The 25,944-nt window shown below is 39.0% G+C and overlaps 2 protein-coding genes across 4 annotated transcripts; both read right to left on the minus strand.

Moving 5' to 3' along the window:
• Window positions 1–310: 310 nt before the first annotated feature.
• LOC119477518 (serine/threonine-protein kinase pim-2-like) lies at window positions 311–3,792 on the minus strand. Of its 3 annotated transcripts, none has more exons than XM_037751621.1 (9): window positions 3,564–3,792; window positions 3,156–3,215; window positions 2,604–2,698; window positions 2,471–2,518; window positions 2,031–2,249; window positions 1,599–1,779; window positions 1,315–1,488; window positions 976–1,199; window positions 311–750 (listed from the first exon to the last, which is right to left on the minus strand). In XM_037751621.1, exons 1-8 carry the CDS (start codon window positions 3,757–3,759, stop codon window positions 1,108–1,110), a joined length of 1,065 nt encoding a protein of 354 aa, XP_037607549.1. In that variant the 5' UTR covers window positions 3,760–3,792; the 3' UTR covers window positions 311–750; window positions 976–1,107. The 3 variants fall into 3 exon arrangements, with proteins under 3 accessions (XP_037607549.1, XP_037607551.1, XP_037607550.1); XM_037751622.1 differs by lacking the exon at window positions 311–750 and adding an exon at window positions 828–918; XM_037751623.1 differs by lacking the exon at window positions 3,156–3,215.
• A 2,312-nt stretch (window positions 3,793–6,104) lies between these two features.
• On the minus strand, window positions 6,105–25,663 carry rab10 (RAB10, member RAS oncogene family). Its single transcript, XM_037751625.1, has 6 exons — window positions 24,971–25,663; window positions 17,978–18,038; window positions 14,507–14,645; window positions 11,029–11,118; window positions 7,897–7,998; window positions 6,105–7,274 (listed from the first exon to the last, which is right to left on the minus strand). The coding sequence occupies exons 1-6, from the start codon at window positions 25,095–25,097 to the stop codon at window positions 7,188–7,190; spliced, it is 606 nt and encodes a 201-aa protein (XP_037607553.1). The 5' UTR covers window positions 25,098–25,663; the 3' UTR covers window positions 6,105–7,187.
• Between the last annotated feature and the right edge of the window lie 281 nt (window positions 25,664–25,944).

Raw genomic sequence — 25,944 nt, forward strand, 5'->3', positions numbered from 1 at the left:
GGTTTTCTCATTCACTTTGGCTCTATTCCTGAAAACAGTCTTAAAGGTCTCATATTGTAAAAAAAAATATCTTTTATATTATAAAGCAGGTTTCTGACTTTTTATGGTATACAACACTATGACCTTTTATGGTATACTTTACTATCCCTTTTTCATGACATTTGTTATGGCATACTATGCTACTACATACTATGACTTTTTATGAGTATTTCATGACACAATACACTTTGAATTTATTTAGTTCAAAATACAGTTAGAAAAAACAGTATGTTGATTCTCTGTGGTCTAAAGAAAAGATGAATTAATTGGGTTTATATTTAATTAAAGTTTATTTTCATTGCTCAGTATTAAATATCACATTAAATAATGGCTGATTGGAATATGAGCAGAACCTGCCCAGCCCAAGCTCTCTAAGAAGACAAGGAAAAACTCCTCCAAATTCCTGAGGCCAGATGGAAAATGGGAAGAAACCTCGGGAAAGGCAATTCAAAGAGAGATCTCCTCTCCTCGAACGGCTGGGGGTGCTACAGGATCTGCAAAAGAAAAGGGCAAACAATGAATAATATCCATCCATCATCTGTAACCTCTTACCCTATCACAGGGGGGCTGGAGCCAATCCCAGCTGATATTGAGCAAAGGCGAGGTACACACGCTGGTGACCTGTCCAGGGTCGCCAGGCCATCACAGGCCGCTGACCTCGCCAGCCTATCACAGGCTAGTGACCTCGCCAGCCTATCACAGGCTAGTGACCTCGCCAGCCTATCACAGGCTAGTGACTGGGTCGCCAGCCTATCACAGGCTAGTGACCTCGCCAGCCTATCACAGGCCGCTGACCTCGCCAGCCTATCACAGGCTAGTGACTGGGTCGCCAGCCTATCACAGGCTAGTGACCTCGCCAGCCTATCACAGGCCGCTGACCTCGCCAGGCCATCACAGGCTAGTGACTAGGTCGCCAGCCTATCACAGGCTAGTGACCTCGCCAGCCTATCACAGGCTGGCCGCCCCGGTTCCTCAAGTTCTTCCTGTCAAAGAGAAAAAGAGAGAGCATCATTAGTGCATGGATGACTTCAGTATTATATGGCGCGGATGTGTGAGTTCAGTGGTGCTTTATCTGATCCATGGGTGCTGATTGAGCTGCTCCAGGGTCAGGCGCTGTTTGGGGTCTTCAGTCAGACACCTTTGCAAGAAATCCTTGCAATCTGGAGAGAAAGAAGGAGAAGAAAGATGAAGGTGACGGCTACAGAGATCCATCAGAATGTGAACTAAAATGAACAGATTAGGGTCTGTTGACATGTTTGTGTATGTTTTTGTTACCGTTGGACAGCTTCTTGCTGAATCTCAGACTGTTTGTGAGGAGTGTGACGGTCTCAAAATATTTGTTCCTGTGGACCGTTTCATACAGGACCACTCCCAACTGCCACGCTGTGGTGGGGCCGGCCCTGTAGCATTCACTATTGAACAACTCCGGAGGGATGTGATCAGGGGTACCTAGAATATACAGTCATAATGATAAGACGGTGAGGAGGAGCTTTCTTTAAACCTAAAAGTCATAGATGGGTAAGTTAGTGAAGAGCAGGAGTAGAAGCTATACATCTTACCGTAGAAGTCGCGGTAAGTGGAGCCTCTCTTCACGAAGCAGCTCATCCCAAAATCAATGAGGCGAACTCGCGGGACGTCCGAGTCTGTCTCGATCAAGATATTTTCAACCTTGATGTCCCGGTGAAAGATCTTCTTATCCTGAAGCTCAATTAATGCATCAAGCAGCTGTTTCAGGATGATCTGAGAAACAAAAAGAGAGAGATGAGGGATCGGAGAGGAGGGTGGTTTGACATTTCTTCATGGCTGTTACTCAGTGGGCTACCTCAGGGTCTGAGAAGTGACGCCAACGTGGAAGTGTAATTACTTTGGTGAGTACAATGTACAATAATGAATAGAAATGATGGTCAAAATAAACCCTAAATTGAAAAAGAATAGCCCTCCAGTTCCTGTACAAAGTTTAAAACACACACAAGGATCCTCCAGCAGCTTACCTTGGCCTCTTCCTCTTCTAAGGAGCCTCGCTTTGATAAGATGTACGTGTCCAAGTCCACGCAGGGCACTGGTCTCTCCAGCACCAGGATCAGCTCCCGTTTCAGGTTGTACCAGTCCAGTAGGGAAATAGGTGATGAAGAGGCCGCTGTGCCACTTGTATCCTCCGCGAGTTTCAACATGACGGCGACCTCCATGGGGAGCGTATTCCTATGCTCGTCCTGAAACATCACAACAAAGTGGAGGATGAAGGGGAGAAGCTCAACAGAGAAGCAGGATTCATCCATAATACATTCAATAAGAGAGTGCCGTGTTGAATATAGTGTACGGTCTAAGACCTGCTCTTAACATAAAGCGTCTCAAGATAACTTCTGTTATGATTTGACGCTATATAAAAATAAATTTAATTGAATTGAATTGAATACAGCAGATCTTAACTCACCACGTGTTTGTTGAACTGAGTTTTTCTTGGGACGTGTTTGATGGCAACCTACGAGACACAAATTTTGTTAGCACTTCCTGTCCATACTGTGTGTGTGTGTGTGTGTGTGCAGAAATGTGTGTGTAATATTTACAGGCAAATTATCTGCTTTGCGAGAACCAGCAAACACAGATCCACACCCTCCTTCGCCGAGCTTCTTCTGTTGTTTGTATTTGGCCTTGAATGCAGCTTAAAAGACAAACAGCGTTTAGTTTTAATACAGTTGTGAGGTACAATAATTACATGTTACTTAAACTCTGGGCTGGATTAATGCACAGACTGGCCTAGGCTGCAGCCGTATTTACAAGGGCCCCAGATTGACCAGATTATTTTTAATTATTTAAATGTACTTCAGAGAAAAAAACCCTATTGGCCCACAAGAAACATAAAAAAATGAAGAGGAACACAGCTACCCAATCAGCTGACCTTATGAGCCTGGCCCGGTGATGTGACCAGGTTCATAAGGTGAATTTGGTTTTCAAATAATACGTCTCAATGTGTTTGTATACACATATGTAGACGTATGCTTGTATAAGGTTGGGGGTCCCATACAAAGAGTAGCCCAGGGGCCCCTGACCACCTTAATCCACCACTGTTTAAGCTCTTAACATAAAGCCAAACCCGACATGTATCACTATCTACTGACCTCTTTGCACATGGTCGGGCAACTTCTGTGCGGCGTAGAGTTCGGTCTCTTCCTCGGTCTCTGTCAGGTTTTCAACAGATGAAAAGAGATGTTGCTTTTAAATTTTCAAATGTCATTTGTCGACACTGTGAGCACCAAAACTAAATACCGTTTACCTCTGTTGCACTGGGGGGAATGAAAAAGTCTCAGAGACAAATATTTAAAAACCTGGGGGTTAAAGTCCCAAACTATCTGCATAAATAGATACCACTAGAGGGAAGTGAGGATTTGTTTTTCTTTGTAACTGAACCCAGTTGATGGGCATTTCTGTGAAAGATCTGAGTACAACATCCACCACTGTCTGAACCTGGTGTTCAGTAAATGATGATGGTATACACTCCCAACAGCAGTTTCACACGATCAGCTTACCTCTGTGAACGTCCACTGGAGAGGACGGTCCTTCTCTGTTTTCTCTGGCTTTACTCCTCAATACTCTCACATGGAGATCCTCTTGAGAGGAGTCTGGGTGTTCACCTTCACAGACCCTTGTCCTGTGTTTCCCGGGGGTCTTCGTGTAAGGACAAGCCCTCCTGTTTTGCCTCCTAGTCGTCCGAGTCCGATCCATTGCAAGCGCTGAACTTAGTTCTGACGTGCTGCTATGGAGCTCTACAAATTAGAAAAACTCTGGAACAAATTGAAATGTTTTTAAATTGATTTCAAGGTATTAACTCTGAATTAGTGCTTACTCCTAAATAAGTCATATTAACATGAGTGACTGGATTTTTCACTTACCTCAACTTGTTCCTAGGGCTGGAGAAGAGAGAGAGAGTTAGTGTCCTCTGCAGAGTCTTTGTCAATGATAATGTTTCTAAGAAGTTTCTAACACCACTTTCAGAGAAACGAGACGTTGAGTCTGATTGTGATTGATTGAGTCTCAATGTGACTAAATGTGACTATATGTGTGTGTTCTAAGCTTCTGAAGGTATAGTGTTATGATGTCATCATGATGTAATAAGGGCATCACAGCCAAGTTCTTTCCGGAATATGCAAATGAGTGTGTTTAGAATGAATTGTGTATGTGTTTATATTTGAATGGGCGGAATTACATCAGGTGTTCTGACAAAAAAAGCAACAATTTGTTTTGTTTTTTCTCACCTGAAAAATATGTCATTCCTCCTGTCTGCTTTTTTTGTTTGTTTTTATGAACATAGAACAGGTGAGGACTGGGACATTACAGTATAATCAATAATAATCATTGAAAAAAGTAAATAAAAAGAGAGGCACAGGTACAGTTCAAAATGCACATAATAATCATAATGCCATAAAAGGTATGTGTCGCTTCTACTGAGACCTTTAGGGACATTTCCCAGGTACAAAAAGGTAAAAGAGAAATCAGAATTCAGGTTCAAAATCTCTGAGACTAAATGGCCCACTTCTTTCCAAAAAGGCTCAACATATGGACAAAACCAAAAAATACTTTTTGAGAAGCCCACTACAGTAATCTCTGAGCAGCCAATAGTAGTATCTTCTTTTATCATTCATTTTTTATATATTTAAATTTATTTTTATTTATTAATTATTGTTATTATTATTATTATTATTATTTCCTGACTTATTTGTGGATATTCTCCCTGTATTTCTACAATTTAAATTTGATGCATCCATGTTTGAGAAATTAATTTTCCCTGTATAGCGACTGTTCTTTTGATTATTGACAATAAATAAAAACACCTTTGGAAAAAAAATATATATATATATATATATATATATATAAATATATGCATGGTCCACCGAAACCGATCCACACTCCCTCCAGCAAGAGATTTCTGGTTTGGGGTAATAAACAGACCCAAGTTTTTCCAGCAGCTTCTTACATCTGTTCAGTTTTACTCCCTGTTCATAACAGGAGACATGTTTTATTAAAATCTGAAAACATTTTTATACTGATATTTTAGTGGTTTGACCCTCACGGCGTAAAGGCACTCAATTTTCACCACATTAATAACTTGCAATTTCTCATATTCCACCTCGTCACTGACAACATAAACTGAAATTAATACTGAATTTGAAGGCTTTGTTGAATACTCAATTCTGATTGGTCAATCACAGCGTTCTATGGTCTGTTATTTCTTTATAGCTTACCATTGACAGACCGCTGCTATGGACTAAGTTCTGATCTCGAACACTGGCGGACCATATTACTTAAGTAAGTAGCTGTGTAATAAGCAGGATAATGTACAGCGAGCGGGTCATTGTTGTGAAATAAATCCCCACATCGCCCTATCGGGGTTTATTTCACAACAATGACTGGCTCGCTGTACATTATCCCTTACTTAAACCTGCAGTAGGCAGACTATTTTTGGAATCATTGGGCAAAAATTCCATAATAACCTTTCAGCGTATTGTATTTTAAGTGTTCTGAGAGAAAACTAGACTTCTGCACCTCATCATGGCTCTGTTTTCAGGCTTTAAAAAAAATCTAGCCAGTGACGGGAGCCAATCACAGGTCATTTCAAAGAGAGAGCATTCCTATTGGCTGTTAATTCAACGGAGGCAGCTGTCAATCACTCGCGAACTCTGATGAAACGGTCAAACTAGGCTGCGCTGATCAAATATAAGTCAATATTCTGGTCCAGTAATACCTATTTCTTGCCTCAAATGTTTTCAGAAACATCTTGTAGTGTACTGTTTAGCTGTAAAAGGAGAAAGTTGGTATTTCTTCAACTGATCTCAACATGGTTGCCGGGCCACAAATTCATCTCAACCTGTAGCTTACACCAAACACTGCAGTCTAGTGGGACATTTCTGACCTTAACTTCAGCTTTCCTTAAACATGTGGCCCCCTCTTCAGGTCAAAAACCTTCCCAAATCTCGCTGGTTAGAAATCTACTGAATGGAAACAAGGACCGTTTTTTAAAAATCTGACACGAGTGGACACATGAAACGACAAAATCATTGAGGACAAACAAGTTAACTTAAACAAGCTTATTTTTAATGGATCTGCAAAACTGTTTGAATTTCCAAAGAGAACTTCTGTACCTCCCGCCCACAGTTACCCAGTGGCAAATGTTACACAACGTTACAGAAACGCTTCCAACCCAAAGAAATCTGCATGCAGAAAAAAAAAAAAAAAAAAAATTCAACCCAAATAGGGAAAAAGAAATAAAAGTAAAATAAATCATACAGATAAAAATAAAAACATCAATAAACAGGACATACTGTATAATGCCGTTCTCTTGGCTGGAGGAGAAATTCAAACGCTTCTACTTCAGTTTCGGCGTCCTCGTGACGGGAGCCTGAACCGACAGAATATTAAACTGTAATTTCATTGGGTAGATGTGGCTCCGCCCACCACACAGCCCCGCCCCTGTCTTCCATATAAGGCACAGGACAAAATAAACCCCCACATACAAAAGGAGCTAGCCACGCCTCTGTCACTTGGTAACAAATTGTAAATGACCAAATACGGTTAGACAACAGAAACCCCACTAAGTGTACAAAATGTTAATCCTACATTTGTTTTTTTTGATTTTCTCTTATTTTGATTTCCTCTGACTGAAGGTGAGTGCTGTGGGTGGGGGGGTGGGGTTAAGGGTGAGGGTGAGGGTGTCCAACCAGGTGAGCTCAGGCAAAGGAAATATTAAAAATATGAGCTTGTCTTTTCACACTTTTTCTCTTCTTTTCTTTTTTTTTTTTTTTTTTTTTACAACTTTTAAAACAAATGACAAGAAACGTGACTGGATTTCTCTTTTTATCAGAAATAAAAATGATCAGATGGAGAGTGGAAGAATATGGTGGAGGGTGGGGGGGGGGAGCGGGATTAGACAAGTGAAGTGGTTTATTGTTTTATTCTGATAAAGAGACAGACAGAGAGTGTCAGTGTGCAAGAAAACTCATGAGACAGGTTAGAGAGCGAGAGAGTTAGAGTTAGCAGTTAGAGAAAGAGAGAGAGAGAGAGAGAATAAGTGTGTGTGTGTGTGTGTGTGTGTGTGTGTCGATGTGTGTGTGTGTGTGTGTGTGTGTGCGTTAGTGTGAGTGAAACTGAGGAGTTGTTCAACTGCAGCACTTGCTCTTCCAGCCTGTGACTCCACCTCCGCTGCTGATGTCGACGTTTTCACTGTTGGGCTCTTTTACAGGCGTCTGTCGAACAAAAAAATACAAACAAAAATACACCTTATTAAATACTTTATTGCATTTTAATGGAGTGTCTGAATTCTGAGTAGTGCCCTCAAAAAATTGCCACAGTGGAATGAAAAATGTACAATATCTTAACAAATTACAGAAACACTTTGACTTGTATATATAGTAGGGCTGGCAATTGCTTAAAATACTTAATTGTGATTAATCTCATGATTGTCCATAGTTAATCGTGATTAATCTCATGATTGTCCATAGTTAATCGTGATTAATCTCATGATTGTCCATAGTTAATCGTGATTAATCACAAATTAATTCGCACATTTTTGTTTATCTGTTCAAAATGAACCTTATTAGCTGGTGCTAATTTCCAACCCTGGCTGTTAAATGTTGTAAATGCCATTAGGAGCACAGGATGACACAGAGGAACATGATTTTTTTTCTCATGTACTACTGTCAGGATAGTAGCAGTTTCATAAAAATCTAATTTTTATCACATACCGACTTCAGCTTTAAGTAATACCAAAATCCCAGCAAATAACCAGTCAAATAAACGCATTCATGTCGTTTCTGTTATTGTAAAATAAAGGTACAAACAACATTTATAAATCATTATTGAACAGACCTTTCTGAGGATGTCTTCTGCTAACGTGAGGAAAGCCTTCTCGATGTTGATGTTGGCCTTAGCACTCGTCTCAAAAAACCTAATGCCATGCTCCCTCGCAATCTGTGGAGAAGAAAAAGCAGGGCGACGTTAGAACGACGAGTGTGGCGTCGGTTTAAGAAAGTTCAGTCCAAAAATAAAGTGTGCAGAACAGAGATCAGGTATCACACAAACACTCTCTTCCATCTAGTCAGGTAGGTGTGTGTGTATGAGTAAGCAGATCTGTATCTGATGTTGCTAAATCTGCAGACTGACTAGTCACTGCTAGTTTGCTTTGGTACAATGGAGCCAGAGCTCTTAAAAGGCCCCGCACACCCACACAGATGTTTTCACTTGTTCTGGCCGATTAGATCTCCTCTCAGGCTAAAACTGGGCGGCGCTGTACTCGATTTCATAGAGACTAAACTCTTATATACTAATCGAAGACATGTACAGCAAATGACGTCAGCGAATGCAGAAGTCAACACAGTCACTCCCAACTAAAAGGGGAAAATACGCAAACATTTCCCGTCTCCTATGAGTGCATTCACACAAAGGGGAAATTACAATCCTGCTTTAATAACTAAGACATGTTGTGCATTTGACTGCACAAATACATTAAATACAAAGACTTCAAGGTCGGATATGCTGCATTTGTTTTGGGTAGACCCGTACTTTAGCCATTGTACTGCTAGGTGACTCCATTTATGTTTTGTATGATTAATGATTTAGATTTTAAAAAGACAAATCCTGTTTACTAGTTTCTTGTATACCCCCAGGCTTCGTTTAGTGTCAAAATAAAGTACAAATATGTGTCAAGAAACTAAATCTGTCCCCATATTTCAATGTCCACTGACATGTCATAACGTACAAGTGGTGTGTAGAGGCTCAAACTGAGTGAGTTACAACCCACACACAGCATCATAAATAGTGGCCTTGATATTTCTACTAGTGTAGATGTCTGTCTTTATTCAGACATAGTTTGAAGTGAGCGATAAATCTGTTTATAAGAAGGAAATATCTCCTCAGGACATGTTGTGGTTTTGTGAAGTCACTATGTTGCCGTTCTTCTACAATTTTTTACCACACAAGCCCATCAAACACAAAGTACACTGCTGTTTTATGTACTAAAACACACACTGCCTACATACAGTTTGAATTATGCCTTGAGCAAAGATGTAAAGATTGTGTCTTAAGAATAAAGCCATCCCATTCAGCTATACAAACCCAGCACTAGCTGCAACAACATTTCAGTGTCATCAGTTACACCAACTATTATCAATTCTGCATACTCATAAACAATGCAGTATTATGTTTGAGAATGAATGCAGCAAGTTTAAACCCTCAAGAGAATATAGGAGGATTTCTGAGCTAAGTTGAGCTATAATGTCTTGCAACGCAGGTCTGGAATTTTTCTGGAGGCTCAAATATAAATCGGAGGCTCATATTGATTAAAGGATAACTTTGGTATTTTTCAACCTGGACCCTATTTCCCCCAGTTTTTGTGTATATGTGACTGATGGGGACAACAGTTGTTGAAACTGTTCCAGTATTGAGGGAGAACGCTGCTAAATGAGCTGCAATGTAATCATTAAGGGCAAGCTGGTACCGTCAGTTTACGTCCACTAAAAGTGCGTGTTTTGCTACCGACAGGCTCCGATTGTTATTATAAGTGTCTGACAACATTATGGAAAGGACCCTACAGAGAAATCAAAACGTTTTCTGATCTTTCGCTTTCTGTTTGTTATTGTGTCATGTGACTTGTCGACGGATGACAACGGTGAAATGTGAGTGAGAGTTGAGAGAGGAGAGCCGATGTTGTCAGAGTTTTGTTGTGTTGGCAGTACAGAAAGCGTAGCTTAGTGTTATCTAAAAGATTTTCAATGTCATGGCTGAATATTTACATGATTTCCACAATGTGGATGCGACGCGAGATTTCACAGCGAGAGTTCTCCGAGCGAGATACAATAACAAACAGACCGGATCAAGTGAGAGTTAAGAAAAACATTTTACTTCTCTGTAGGGTTCTTTCCATAATGTTGTCAGACACTTATAATAATAATCAGAGCCTGTTAGATGCAAAAACAAGCACTTTTAGTGGACGTACATTGACAGTGCAAAGTTGTCCCAAATGATAACATTACAGCTGGTTTAGCTGCTGGCGGCTGCAGCGCTCTCCCTAAATACTGGACCAATTTCAAAAAGTGTTGTTTCCTTTTAGTCACTTAGACACAAAAACATGAAAATAGGGTCCAGGTTGAAAAATACCAAAGTTATCCTTAAAGTAAACAGACATTTACAGTAAGATAAACATTTTTAATATGAGTTACAACTGAAATTTTAATTGATTCATCTTCAGAAATATTTGTATTGTTACATATCCCATGGTTTCAAGGACCTCTGGTGGTGTTGGTCTGCTCAAGGGCACCTCGACTGTACTTGTTAAGACAGTAAAGAGGCTCACGTTTCTCATCTCTGATCCTCTGAGCTCGTCTACAAAGTCCAGATATTGCCTGACCTTTACATGGCAGCAGCTGCATTTTAGATTAAACATTGCCTATTCAATGTCCCTGTGTACCTGCAACATGGGGTGGTACCACAGCAAACTTTACATATTCCTTTTTTCTTAATTTTAGATGGCTTATGTCCCAAGAAACTGTTGTTGGAGTAGTTGTCGTCACTAACCGAGTTGTTAGAGTAGGCTTAATAAGCCTTAATGGCATGCAAAGACAAACAGCAGCTTACTGCACATACTATAAGGGGGCACTGTTTTAGTGGATGGTGTAAGCTGATATTTCACAAGTATTTTTAAGAAGCTTCCAGACCATTATCACCAGTTTCAAAGCCTCATTTTAAACCCATTCTCCATATAATATGTATTTAATAAACATAACAGTATTCTCTCTTAGCTCTCCCGCTGTTTTCCAACTACATATTCCTTTATAAGTGAAAAGGTGGGACTGAAATGTGATTGATGAACACTTTGTTTTTCTAGATTCAGGTCTATTAACTGAACGTGTGTCTGCAAACTAGCAGCAACAAGTCAGCCAATCAAGATGCAGGACCTTGATGACGAACGGCTGCTAATAGCCGCAGTGGACTGCACCATCTCACCTGCTCCCCCTTGGCTTTTGGTACGACCCTCTTGTCCTCCATGTCACACTTGTTGCCTAGCAGCATCCTCTCAACGTCCTCATTTGCATGCTGAAAAAGATAAAGAAGAAAGAGTAGATTATTAGATTACTTTTTCATATCACCAACATGAAACGTAGCCTCATCTCTAATTTCACCCTCACTACACTGGCACATGAGGCCACAATCAATCTACCCCAATGAATCATGCACAGGTAATAAACAGGTTATCTATTAACATTTCAAAGTTTAATTATTAATTCATCATTAATTTAATATCACCTAATTAAGTCATTGACCATTTTTTTCAATTATTTTTTATTATTTAATAATTTTACCTCTTGTAAAAAATATTAAATATAAAAATAAAGTAGAGTTGGACTGATTGATCTTCTGGATATTTTCACAATAATTGACCAATTGTTTTGTTTATAAAATATCAGAAAATAGTGAAAAATGTCTGTTAAAATTTCCCACAGTTCAAGTTGACGTCTTCAAATGTCTTGTTTTGTCAAAGCAACAGTCTAAATCCCAAAGAAGCTCAGTTTACTACCGAGTATGACAGAAGAGCAGCATCAAATCCTCACATTTGAGAAGCTGGACCCAAAACAACAATTGTCAAAATCAAAATTTCTGTTGATCGACTAATCAATGAATTGACTAATCATTGCAGCCCTAAAATAAACAATAAAACAAAATCACTCTTTTGTTGAAGGGGTCCGAACTTATACACATATACACACACTTGCATGATAAGCAGATATCCCTTTGTTTCGAGGGGTTACAAGCCAAAAAAAAGGGTTGGAGACCACCGATCAAGGCTGTATTCATATTACTCTCCAAGTAGCAGAAAAGCCTGCATCCTATTAACCCTCTCTGGAGTCAACAACAAGGCCGAGTTCTTAGTTAGCAGGAAATGCATTGTGTTTCCTTTCCTTGACCGGACTCAAAGCTCTTTACAGCGAGGGTGAGAAAATATAAAAGAAAGCGTTCCGCCCAGTGCCAGACGTAACACTTTCATACTGATCATGTGTCGTAATGTCATAGTGTTGTCGCACCCAGGAATAATAAAGACAGATAAAATGAGCTATTGACTGTAACTGTCACAGTAATTAATCCGGTGTGTTTGATCTGGCACGGATCCCACAAGATTACTCACATGATAGAATATGGAGATATATAGTTGGATAGTAATATAAAGCACAATGCAAGGTGCAAGGCAAAGAAAAATAGAAAACAATAGAGAGATGCCAGCTTAAACTGAAGCACAATTATCGACAGAGATGCATCTACCTTTACATTAGGCTGCACTTCCTTGCCGTTATGGTCTTATACAGTATCCATTATGATAAAACACTGGTCTGCACAGATCCTGTTAAATCATCTATCAGCAGCCCATAATGTATACAGACTTTTCAGGATTTCATACAGTACTCAAGTGTTGTATAACCTCCAACACTGACCTACTAGTCATTTTGAGAATAAGCGAATGAGTGAATGATTTTTGTCTGATGTTAAATATGAGACGGTGTTAAAAATCATTATGGAACGTCCAAAGGAGTTGGACAAAAGATGGACACACCTCATGAAAAAGATATACAACGGCACTGGAATATATAATATCATTTGTACTTTTCTTGTTAGATAAGATTAGATACACATTATTGTCAAAGTACAAATACTGAGACCACAAAATGCAGTTTAGCATCTAACCAGAAGTGCAAAAAGCAGTGAGTATATAGTGTATATAGAGAGAGTAATATACCGAATAAACGGTAACATATAGCATAAATATAGAATGTAGATTAAACAGTAAGGGGTAGATATGAATACGCTACGATATATACACTAACAAGGCGCCAGAGTGCGTCCATTTTGTTGCATGTCTGTCAAGACTTAACATTTTCATTGGTTGCGCCGGTGCGCCTAACATTTAGCAGGTCTGCCTGTGTGAGTGTGTGTAAAACGCCGCCCTGTACTAGTCCTGGTGTGACTTTACAACCTTAAAACATACCGGTAATGCAAAATGAAGAGAACTATTGATTGTTTTTTCGTCAAGAAAAATTGCTGTGGTGCCCGTTTCACTTGTTCCCGACCCTGAATGGCCTAGCCCTTCACCAGCGGTTCACCACCGGTCTTCCCTGTCCCCGGTTAGATGGCTAATCCTTATCAGAGACACCGGATTCATTTACAGAAGTGGCTGAGCGCATCCACCATCACTCTGTTACTCTTGTCTGCTTGACAACATACTCGCTCAGCACACATTACACAACTCTTATACCAAAGACGTAATATGTAAACATGTGGATTGCACTTAAACACGGCCTTGGCCATTTTCCCACGGTTGTACTGTGAGCATCAAAGCAAGGCGTGGCATTTTACACATTGTTTTCATCATCTACTCTCCTTCGCAATGCGAGACAATGGGGAGGCCAATGGCCCCTTGGACCCCCTACTTCCAGCGCCCTTCTGACACAACATCTTTGGCGGAGATGGCCTCATCTGACTAAAAAAAAAAACCATTTATCTGCACCTTTATTCCTGTTAAAATCATTTACATAATGTATTAAAAAATTACCAATGCGTATGGGAACTGACAAAAAAGGTAAATCTTAAAATGTATTATTGAAGAAGTAACATGCATCAGTGCAACCAGTGTAAAATGTTAGTCTGGAACCCTGCTGCTAAAATATATACAGTAAGTAGGCAAAATATATAGTGCAGATAGTTTAATGTGCAGTGCAAGTGGCAATAAGTGGCACTGATGAGAGTATATACTGAATAAACAACTGGACGCATGATATGAATTTGGTGTATACACTATAGATCAGATATATACAGTATAGACAGTGGTAAGTAAATGATCTGTACCGAATAATTTGGTATTAGTAGATATAAAATCTTCCTGGTTTTGTTAGGAGGCTTATAAAGAACTTAAATTGTTTCTATAATGCTGTGAGTGTTCAGGGTTGATGTTTAATCTGTCTAGACCTGTAACACCATTAACATAATTACTGTTACTGGGCGATCAGTTGTCATCCCTGGAGTGTATTAGCTGCTATTCCAAACACGTCTTCCCCTTTCTAATGAAGTAAAACTGGAAGTTTGAAACAGCAGACACGTCAATGTCTGGTGTTGAACTTGTGGTTCCACTGACGAGGTAAACCAGAACAACCCCGGGTTCTCCTACAATGAGCCAGATGGAAATAGACATCTGGCTCAGCTGATGTAATTCAGTCACACTCACAGCTCACTGCACACAGATCGGCCAGATAGTTAGCAACGTTGGCTGCATTCCCTCCAAGTATTTAAGTCACTTTGTCATTACGCCAAAGATAAAACAATAGATGAAAAAAAAAAAGAGTGGCAAAACCAATCATCCAGTTAACATCTCTGATGAGATTTTACCCAGCAACATAAACCCACGTGATGATATGGAGAGAGAGTTTGTGCGTTTTACCTCGTCAATGTTGCGCAGCCATTTGCTGATGTTTTCGAAGCTCTTGGCGTTGGTGATGTCGTAGACCAGCATGATGCCCATGGCTCCTCTGTAGTAGGAGGTGGTGATGGTGTGGAACCGTTCCTGGCCCGCTGTGTCCCTACACACACAAAAACACACAGATTTTATTTGTTTGTATTCACAGTTTTCTTCTATTGTTTCCAACTCTTGGCCAAAACAACAGATGGTTCTGCAAGTAAGATTTTCATTGCATCAGAGCACAAATTGGACGTAAAATATCTGCAGATTTTTCACTTTCCATAAATGCAAAACACAACACATTTCCCCTAGGGATGTCATGATACCAGAAATTTAGTAGTCGATACTAATACCTATGAAATTCCACAATTCTCCATACCAAAGTAAAAACAATAAAACCCACATACTTCAACATACACTCCTTTATTATCGTTTGCATACTGTTTTTTGTTAGGAAGTTAGACAGGTCATAATTCACTCTCCATTATCTATTTTATATTGCTGTGAAAACATCTGCTTCAAACAACTGAATTTATTCAAGTTTCTAGTTACCACATCATGATAACATTCGAATTTTCCTAGAGCCTGAACATATAATGTAAATTAATGGCACCCTCAATGTTGAAATCGACAGGACGAGAGCTAGTTAATGTTAACTGTTAGCAGCCGGTACGGTAACAGTCCTGCACGGAGCTAACAGCTAATGTTAACTAGCTCTCATCCTGCAGATTTCAACACTGATTTGTTGTTCACAATGTAGCATCATCAGGGGAAAAATAAGGCGCGTCCCCTAGATGCATCGATAGTTTATTTAGTGCACAGATGCATAGAAAATTGTGGAAATTTGACCTTATTATTTATGCCAGTTACAGGACATTATACGGTGTGACAGAGATCTGTCAAAGTCATTGTAATGCATCTTGTTTGGTCACCAAAAGATGCTGATACAAGCCTTTAAATATTTAATGCTACATAAGCACAATTTTGAAAGTATCTTTGTTTTGATGCGCAGAGGAACAATCTTATTCTAAAAACTTGTACAATACTTGAGAAGCCTGGTAAGCCTTTCAAGTCAAAGTGAACCTGGTTAACACACACACACACACACACATTAAAATCCACCGCAGGCTAACCATGTCCCTCACACGTCTAGCACAGGACCAGCATGCACTTCAACTATGGCATTTTCCTATCTGGAGAAACCCTGCCAACATCCATCTATCACTGCTGATACAGAGAAAGAGGTGCAGCCCAGGAACACCAGGCTCACATGAGCAAGTCAAACCTACACTTACACTAGTCGTTTCACTAAGATGTTCAAAATAATAGCTGGCTATGCAAAAATTTCATTTTATTGAATCTGGTGAGCATGACCACATCTTTACGTGCTCAGGCTGCAAAGTGAAGATTAAATCCAGACTTTGAGTGCTTGGACAGGAAGAGGAGAAGATGTGATGTTATATAGTACATATCCCTATATATATATATATATATATATATATATATATACACTGTCTGTTATATACTGTATGTACAAGCCACAGGGGCTACAGAGAATTTTAGAGTAGAGCATTTAATATACTTTAACAAACTTGTAAATTACAGATCCTTGATACTCTGGTACGTATTCTTATCCACTATGAAAAGATGCATGTGCAGTAAACAGGAGCACACTGTGACAACCACACAGCAACAAGCAAGACAGACACTGTGTTACAACTTGGTAAAACTTATAATTAATGCCTTCGAACATTAACAATACATCTAGGGCTGTGATTATTATTTTGGTCATTGATTCATTTATTGTTTGCCCACAGACAGTGAAAAGTGCCCATTACAATTTCCCAGAGACTAAGTTGACGTATTCAGTTTACTATTGTAGAAGACTAAGAAAATAAGCAAATATTCACATTTAAAAACTAGAAAGAGTTACATTTTGGGGGCATTTTTGCTTAAAAATTACTTTAACAAATTCATTTGATTTGTGTCTGCTGAGGAGATGTTCACCTTATCGTAAAAATGCCAGTATATCAATTACAGTTTTGTGTACTGACCTTAGCTTATGACATTCAACACTATAAATTAGAGCTGCAACAATTAATCGATTAGTTGTCAATTATTAAATTAATCAGCAACTATTTTCATAATCAATTAATCGGTTTGAGTAACTTTTAAAGCATAAAAAGTCCAACTTCTCTGAGTCCAGCTTCTAAAATGTGAATTTTCTCTGGTTTCTTTACTCCTCTTTGACAGAAAACTGAATATCTTTGAGTTGTGGACAAAACAAGACATTTGAGGACATCATCTTGGGCTTTGGGAAACACTGATCGACATTATATAGACCAAAAAACTGATTGATTATTCGAGAAAATAATCATCAGATAAATCAACATTCAAAATAATGGTTAGTTGCAGCCCTACTATAAATGTATGTGAATTTCATTCAGCGTTTCAGTGTGTTGACCCACACACTGCAGCTTGAATAAAATGTAAAACTACCACTCAAATTGAGCATTGAAGTTCATTCTTGACTTTGGAGATTGTAGTTTGACAAATTAATCCTAATCTCTTGGTATTTTACCTGCATGTCACAGTCTTGATAGATGAAGACTAGAAACAGACACTGATGTGGACCTTAAGTTAAGATTATTTAGTCAAAATAGCACTCTAATGTCTTCAGTAATTCTTCATAACTAGTAGATATTAAAGGTCGGGGCACATGGGTAGCCCAATATACTTTAAGACATTTATGGTAATAAAAAAATTAAATAAAAAGTCAAAGGGAGTGCTGCTGTAAAGAGACATTTTGCTTTGACTTTATCTGGTTCCTCCTTCATTCTATCACAGAGAATAAGCCGTTAATAAACACATATACAATCGGAGTGGAAAAATTAATCTACAGCAATTTTGCTCAGCGATTAATTAAAACTTTGTTGGTTTTGGCCTCTAAAATATGAAGATTTCCTGCTTTAGTTTGTCTTATATGATAGTAAATTGAATATCTTTGGGTTTTTAACTGCTGTCTGGACAAAAGAACAACACCATATCCCAAAAATAATTATTAGATAATGAAAATAATTATTAGTTGCAGCCCTATATGCAATCATGTTAAGTCTCACCTGTCAACCTAAGTTTAATATTCATGTTTCATCATATATTTGCAGAAGAAAAACAAGTCATTTTAGTTGAGGAAAATCAGCTGTTGTGGCCTACAATGACAACCCTGCAGCAGAAGTCCTGGTGGGAGTGATGACGATTTCCTGTTCTAGCATATTTCTGGGCTTGAGGGAGGTATGTCAAACAGATGTTTCACTATGATATAACAAGGCAAGAGGCTGAACTGAATGACAATTCTCACAAAGTCTGTGGACTTTTCAGCCCTGTACTCCTATAAACACAGAACCTTAACTTGGGTATAAAAACTTAAAAACTCAAAACAGTTCATTAACTCACCAGATCTGTAGTTTGATCTTCTTTCCTTGTAATTCAACAGTTTTGATCTTGAAGTCTATTCCTGTAGAAAAAAAGAAAAACATATCAGCATACGCATCAACCAAAAATATATGAACAAGTAGCACATGAAGCACTGACAAAGGGAGACAGAGACGGTTTACAAACAGGCTTTGGCACTGATGTAAACTGAGAATCAGAAACAGATATTTAAGAGGAGGAGAGGGGAAATGGAAAGTGTTTCCATCAGAGAGACAATAACATTATCTCTTCCTGATTCTGCAGTGTCATGCCCAGACCTTGAGCCTATCAGCACACAGCTGTGGCATCAGCAGCTGGCTAACAATGGGTACTCACACACACACACACACACACACACACACACACACACACACACACACACACACACACACACACACACACACACACACACACACACACACACACACACACACACACACACACACACACACACACACACACACACACACACACACACACACACGAACCAGGTTACTGACATAAATCAGGTGAGCCCAGGGAAACTGAGAACATGTTCACATACACCGCCATAACTTTGTTACTGTAAAACTTGTGCAGCTGGTTAGAAACATGATATTATGCATATTTGAAGTATAATTTTTTTGGTTGGATCATTTGTACTGATTTTGCAGAGAGAGCACACAGTTTTTCCTATGTAACCGACTTCTTCCAGTTTCCATTTTGGTTGGACTATGGATTTAATTATTTCGATACAAGGATGTCCCACTACGTTTTCTTTCAGGAGGTTGACCGCCATCAAGTCTTTCTTGGCTAACTGTCTCATTTCTCTCATTTTATCCTACTTGTTATCTTTTTAAATGTGTATTTTATCTAAGGCTGTCCCCCTCTTAGTGGACTAATTGGTCATTTTGGTCTTAGTCCACAAAGATTTCTTTAGTCGATTAGTCATTATTTTTGCTTCTTTCATGCTGAATGACTTATTTACAAGAAACTTATAAGCACATCTCTGGTAAAGACAAGATTTAAAGTGGTGCTTTTGTGTGATTCTTTGTGGAGAAACTCAGTTTTACAGATCTGTCGATTAAAACAACTAATCGATTAGTCAACAAAATCGTATGAGTGTTAGTCGAATAGGAATTTCTTTGGTTGAGGACAGCCCTAATTTTATCCAAATCTGTATTTTTTGTTGAAGTGCTGCGACTTCAAAGAAATAAGTACTTATCTGAAACAGTACTGTCAACTACCCTGGTGGTTTGTATCAATATAAGCTGAATATCTTTGTTTATTAAAGAGTCGTTGAGACAAAAAAGGATATGTTAAGATGTCACCTTGGGCTCTGAGAAATTGTGACGTGCATTTAAAACAGATTTTTGGCATTTTACATACTGAACTAGGACTTTCACTAAGAATTATTTTCATGATTGATTAATCTGCCCATTGTAGAACTGCAACAATTAATCCAGTAATTGTCAACTATTAAATTAATTGCCAACTATTTTGATAATTGACTAATCGGTTTGAGTCATTAAAAAAAACAGTCAAAATTCTCTGATTCCAAGCTACTACTCCTTTACGACAGTAAACTGAATATCTTTGAGTTGTGGACAAAACAAGACATTTGAGGACGTCATCTTGGGCTTTGGGAAACACTGATCAACATTTTATGATATTTTATAGACCAAAAAACTAATTGATTAATCGAGAAAATGATCAACAGATTAATCAACAATGAAAATAATCGTTAGTTGCAGCCCTAGCCCATTGTTTTCTTGGTTAATCAATTAGTTGTTTTGTCTATAAAATTTCAGAATAAAACGAAAAATGCTATCACAATCTCTCAGCGTAATCTAAGTGGCATATTCAAATTCAGTCCAAAAAGCCTAAGTTGCTCAGTTTACTATCGTATAGGACAAAGAAAAGCAGCAAATCCTCTCATTCAAAAAGCTGGACCTAGGAAATGTTTGCCATTTTTTGCTTGAAAGGTGATATAATCGATCAATTATCAAATAGTTGCTGAGAGATTACTCGATAATGAAAGCAAATGCCGACAGTCACTGCCAGCTTCTAGTTGCAAAGTCTAGCTAAAAAGTAAAAAATCTCAAAAAGTGCAAAAGTGAAATGTAGATAAACAATTCTAATGAATTATCGTGTTCATAATATTTAGTAAGGTTTAGTAGGATTATCATCTTTGTCATAATCATGAGAAGAGGCCAATTTCAAAGGCGTGATTCATGACTGTTTACACTTTTGGGACAAAACTTTTCCAGTTAAATCGTGAGCCGTCAGTTCAACTCTGGTCAGAAATTGTGATTGGTTAAAAAGTCCCAAGAAACAGCTGTGCTCTAGGTGGAGCAGGGCCATATAGAATAATGAAGGAACTGGCTGCCAATGTGTGACTCACTAAATATTATGCACTCCCCAGAGAGAGGGAGGAGGGACAGAAAGCTTTAGTTGGATAGAAACAAAAAGAGACAAAGAGGAGAGGAAGATTTCTGCAGATATGACACAACTTAACTATGCTTACATGGATATTTTACATCAAAAACATTCAACAGCAATTAAATATTTGGCATAATACAAAAGGGTAAAAGAGGGTGAGTTTTCTTGACAACTATTACTAAAAGTTGTGCTCTCAAAAACTCAAGCTCAGCAGGGGTTGTTGTAATATTTAAGTCTTCCTACTAGCAAGGAGTAAAAAGGTTTTTCCCCTGGTGAGGTGCACTGACAAGTTGTCAAGAAAATATGTGCATTGTGCAATCACACGTTTACCCAATCACTGGGAAAATGGACACAATTCAACAGAAGAGGATGACACTTGAGTTGGACTTCTTAAACAGAAAGTACACGGTTTATGGTCGGTTCCCTTTTTTTAATCCCAGAGGAACTGTTCCTTCCCCAAGTATGAATTCCACTGTAGCCATCGCCAGTTTCCATGCAAAATTCATGACGTGTTGTGGAAAGAGATCCACATCATGCATATTCAGCACTCTTAATGTGCATAACCTCAAATATACAAGGAGGAAGGGCAGAGGGAGATTGGAAATGAGGATGAGGGTGAGGGGGGGTTTCCAGTGGGGGTATTTTGAGAAGCAGCTGTGCATCTGTGTCTCCAAAGGTATGAGTACTGTGTCAGAAGAAGAACACACTCCTGTTTCACATGTCCTGGTTCTACTGGTTCTCCACATAGTTCTGTTCCTGTTGAGACTTTCCACTTTTTACATCAGGGGCTGTATCTGATTTATGTGTAGGGCCTTTTCCAAAAGTAAAAAAGTAGGATTTTTGCAAACTTTGGACGGTACATTTTGTACTTTCTGCACTACGGTGCTATGATGCATTTACATAAATAGTTTGTAACATCCACTGGACTTACAGTAGTGTCTATCAAAACATTAGCAACCATCGTAGCCGACAAATAACTGGGCAAAAAAGATGAACTAATTATATAGCAACACAAGCAAAAGTACGTCATGGTAGCACACCAAAAGGCTTGTGTTAGTATTCAAAAGTTCATATTTATTAAATCTAGGGCTGTCAAAGTTAACACGATAATAAAGCGTTAATGCAAATTCGTTTTAACGCCACTAATATCTTTAACGCATTAACAGAACTTGCGATTTTTAAGTTGTAGCGGGCTGAGTTTTAAAGCGAGAATCAAGATAAACCTAAGGAATCCATTGGTACCAAAGGAGGCGAAATAACGCTCCAAACCTACGCTAAATTTTGGGCAGGAAAAACTGGCATGGCCATTTTCAAAGGGGTCCCTTGAACTCTGACCTCAAGATATGTGAATGACAATGGGTTCTATGGTTACCCACGAGTCTCCCCTTTACAGACATGCCCACTTTATGATAATCACATGCAGTTTATGGCAAGTCATAGTCAAGTCAGCACACTGACAGCTGTTGTTGCCTGTTGCTAATCATATATTTGGAGCCAAAACAAATAATTGATCTACAAAATAGTCACTTTTAAGCCCAAAAGCCCAAAATTACCAAGTACCAGCTTCTCGGTTATGAGTATTTGCTGATTTTCTTTGACTAATGTGATAGTAAACTGACTACCTTTTGGTTTTGAGCTATTGGTGGGACAACACAAGCAATCTGAAGATGTCACCTTAGGCTGTTTGACATTTTATAAAGCAAAAGATTAATCGAGAAAATAATCACCAGAATAATGGATGATAAAAATAATGATATTACGTATATCATCATCACACAGTAAGATGATCAAAGATCAATTGACTGCAAGGCAGAACATAAAGTACTTCTGGAAAGGCTCTGGCGTTTGTAGAAGTAGAATCAACAGGCAATATCTAAAAATCAACATCACAATAATCTCACATATTTACTGTATGACTGACGGATTATACGGTGTGCTGTGAGATTATATTCTCTATATTCTTAACTTTTGATCACATTGCATGCTGCTTTGTTTTGAATACAGATGTAGAACAAAGACAAGCTGAGACAGATGATTACGACTGTGTTGGAGTTTTTAAGGGGAAAAATCTTGAGGGGAACCAGTGAAAACTTTTTAGCAAACATCCTGACATGAAGACAATTATGTTGTGATTCCTAATGTCGGTGTCGTGCCAGTATCTCTCAGGTCTTTCCATATTTTAAAACCTCAAGTAAGCACTTCCTAAACTAAATGACAGAAATCGCTCTTATGGACAAGAAACAGAGTATGTCTATGATATGGATATCCACACAATCACTTCAGCAGGGTCAACCACGTTATCCTTGATGTGGAACAGGTTATTTTGGAGCTTATTCCAAAGTTTTGTTTGAGGCTAGACAGAGAGTATGTTCAAACTGCTGAGTTTTTCTAAAGGTAAGGGAAGAAAACACCTACAGTTGCTGCAAACACTTGTAGGCATTGATATACTTGACTTACTACCCAACTAGGGAAAACACCGCTGCAAGGAGCAAAGGTCACTATTGGTCTTTGACTGGTGAGGAACCTGCAAGTCAGCATCTGAACATCACACACAGCCTTCTCTAAAACTGGCAGAGCTCTGATATGGTGGCAGAGTGTAATACAACACAAACACTATAGGCAAGACAAAGCAAAATATCAACAAAACCATAAACAAACACATGCGACAGCTTTGCAACAGAGTGATTGTTCATTGCTGCACCTCAACAAATCTAATCTGGCACTGGGAACTGGGCATTATGGTTGTGTGTTCTTAGGCATACAGTCAAGACGAGTTGTCAACACTTATAGTTACGCAAAAGCTGGGCTTAAAATTAAAGCTAAATCAAGAGATCAAGGATGTAATGCCAGTGCATTGAAATCAGTCGGCTTCATGTGGTTCAGCAAACCACGTCTAATGTTACATTATTACTCAGCTCTGATCTTAAGCAACAGGAGTAAATGGAGCCTTCACTTGGGCCCTGCAGGGATTTGACATAGTTTGACACTTGACTCATGTGAGCGTGATGTTGGACGCTTGCGTAGACAACAGAGAGAAAAAAAGGCTCATGGTGCCACCATGACAAATGTTTATGGTTGTCTTTGGAGCAGTCATGGAAAGTAACAAGTACATTTACTTGAGTACTTAAATACAAATGAAAAGTACTTCTATTTAAGTATGTTTCTGTGGCAGTTTCTGCTACTTTATATTTCTACTCTACTACATTTCAGAGGGAAATATTGTAGTTTTAGTCCACTACAATTATTTGACAACTACAGTCACTAGTTACATGGCAGATTACATACAAATCATATGATTTTCATAGCATGTTGCTTACATGTTGATGTAGCAGTAATGATAGAGCAGCAACAAAATATTTAAAACAATCTGAAACCAAATTCATCTTGAACAATTACTACTTTTCCTTTTGACACTTTCAAGTGTTAATAATGCTTGTGTACTTTTACTTACTTTTGAAGACAGGACTTGTAATAGTGAATTGAAATATTATTGTATTGCTTCTTTTACTTCAGTAGATCTTCATAACCACTGCTATTTAGGGGTTTTTACTTGTGTGGCTTCTATCATTTTGAACAGTGTATTTAAATAATATGGTAATGCTTCTTTTACTTCAGTAGATGATCTTCATAATCACTGCTTTTGAGCAGGTTTTACTTGTGTGGCAATGTAGCATCTATCATTTTGAACAAAGATCCAGAGATCTGTCACCTTTAAGGCATAAATCTGTGACAGGAACAAATCCACACAGTTATATAAGTTGAGATGTAAACGCCTGCCAGTTTTAGTGCTTTTGTAACAGCAAGCACACTGGGCCCTGTACATTACTGCTACTGCTATATTTATCAAATCACAAGTGCAGCTATCCACTAATCATATATTTAGAGCCAAAACAAATAACTGCTCTTCAAAATAGTCACTTTTAAGCACAAAACCACCAAGAACCAGCTTCTCAGTTATGAGTATTTGCTGCTTTTCTTTGACTAATGTGATAGTAAACTGACTACCTTTTTGGTTTTGAGCTTTGACTAATGTGATAGTAAACTGACTACCTTTTTGGTGTTGAGCTTTGACTAATGTGATAGTAAACTGACTACCTTTTTGGTTTTGAGCTATTGGTTAGGACAACACAAGCAAACTGAAGATGTCGCCTTAGCTGTATATGTACTGCTAGCCTCGTTAGCCACTGGGTCAAGTGCCATGACAGCTTATTCCCTCTGGCAACCTGAAACCGGTTATACTTGCCATTACAAACTGACTAAACCATAACAACAATAATGTTCTGTTATTTAAAGTCGCAATCATTTGAAAAAGAGTTACTATTAGCTAAAAAACTCATTAAAAAAAAGGTACAAGTAGCTTTCCAGATAGCTAACTTGTGCAGGGCCTAGAGGAGCTAACGTGCTTGATAGCATGGTGGCTAATGTGTCCTGCCTATTTCCAGCTGTGGGGAGAAAGTCTTGTGAGTCTCCCAGCTGTCACCTCAGATAGGGGTTGAAGGAAAACACAGAAACACCTGTAACAACACCCCCTTAACCCAGTATGTGTGTTCTTACCTATGGTGGAGATGAAGGTTGTGTTGAAGGCGTCGTCAGAGAAGCGGAACAGCACACAGGTTTTCCCCACGCCCGAGTCTCCGATCAGAAGCAGCTTGAACAGCAAATCGTACGTCTTCTTCGCCATTTGGAAAAACAGAAACCCCCAGATAATATACAGCAAAAAAAAAAGCCTAGCACGTCTATGTGAAGTCTAAAAAAGCAGCCAGCTCCTCCTTCTTCACAGCCAACCGCTTCTCTCTGACTGTGGAACTGTTAATTGTTGATAGCTAGTTTGGCTGAAATACCACCACAAATAACGTGTCTACGTGTCCGAGAAGTTATATATCCCAACTTCCAAACTTGCATGAGAGAAGGATAGAACAAGTAGGATGTTCCTCCCGTGTGATTCCTCTTTTCCACTCTTTCTTTTCTCCCACACAGTCGGGACAAAATGGCTCCTCTCTCTCTCTCTCTCTTTCTCTACCACTCTTTTCTTCAAACTAACGGCCGAGCTAATGTAAATTCTCGACACACTCCGTCATTACAGAGCTCTGCCACAAGCTGGACCGAGAAGAACTTGCTAATAATCTCTGTTAAAGTCTGTTAAATATGCTGTCTTCTTGGGGAGTTCGTCGCTTTTCTTCTGGAGAGAGAGATTACAACCGAAATATAGAGACGACCGCCGCCGTCGCCTTCGAACGGGAGCCTCCACGGCGACACCCTAGTTCCCAAACAGACACGCCTTTCGCCCCGCCCCCTTCTGTCACGCCTCTGATTGGTCGACACTGCTGTCATTCTATCAAGCACTCGAATATGATTGGCTATCACATAGAGGCGTGTCTTAGATTGACAGAATGTTACTGGGTAAGTTAGTCAGACATTTTGGCTCAAAGTTTCCATTTACTTCCACTGGATGAAACGTAGCTAATGAGCCAAGATGGCAGCCGGTTTCTTGCGGATCTTTCCTAGTGGCATTTGATGCGGTGACTATC

The sequence above is a fragment of the Sebastes umbrosus genome, chromosome 18 (assembly GCF_015220745.1).
Source record: "Sebastes umbrosus isolate fSebUmb1 chromosome 18, fSebUmb1.pri, whole genome shotgun sequence".
Classification (NCBI taxonomy): Eukaryota; Metazoa; Chordata; class Actinopteri; order Perciformes; family Sebastidae; genus Sebastes; species Sebastes umbrosus.

What these genes read in the sequence shown, in the direction of transcription:
- LOC119477518 (XM_037751621.1), bottom strand. Translation starts at nt 3,759, where the DNA reads ATGGATCGGACTCGGACGACTAGGAGGCAAAACAGGAGGGCTTGTCCT. An exon ending in GCCCGACCATGTGCAAAGAG is followed by an intron (nt 2,699 to 3,155) that starts GTCAGTAGATAG and finishes TTGTCTTTTAAG; the next exon opens with CTGCATTCAAGGCCAAATAC. An exon ending in CAGCAAGAAGCTGTCCAACG is followed by an intron (nt 1,200 to 1,314) that starts GTAACAAAAACA and finishes CTTTCTCTCCAG; the next exon opens with ATTGCAAGGATTTCTTGCAA.
- rab10 (XM_037751625.1), bottom strand. Translation starts at nt 25,097, where the DNA reads ATGGCGAAGAAGACGTACGATTTGCTGTTCAAGCTGCTTCTGATCGGA. An exon ending in AACCTTCATCTCCACCATAG is followed by an intron (nt 18,039 to 24,970) that starts GTAAGAACACAC and finishes TTTTTTCTACAG; the next exon opens with GAATAGACTTCAAGATCAAA. An exon ending in CAAAAGCCAAGGGGGAGCAG is followed by an intron (nt 7,999 to 11,028) that starts GTGAGATGGTGC and finishes TCTTCTCCACAG; the next exon opens with ATTGCGAGGGAGCATGGCAT.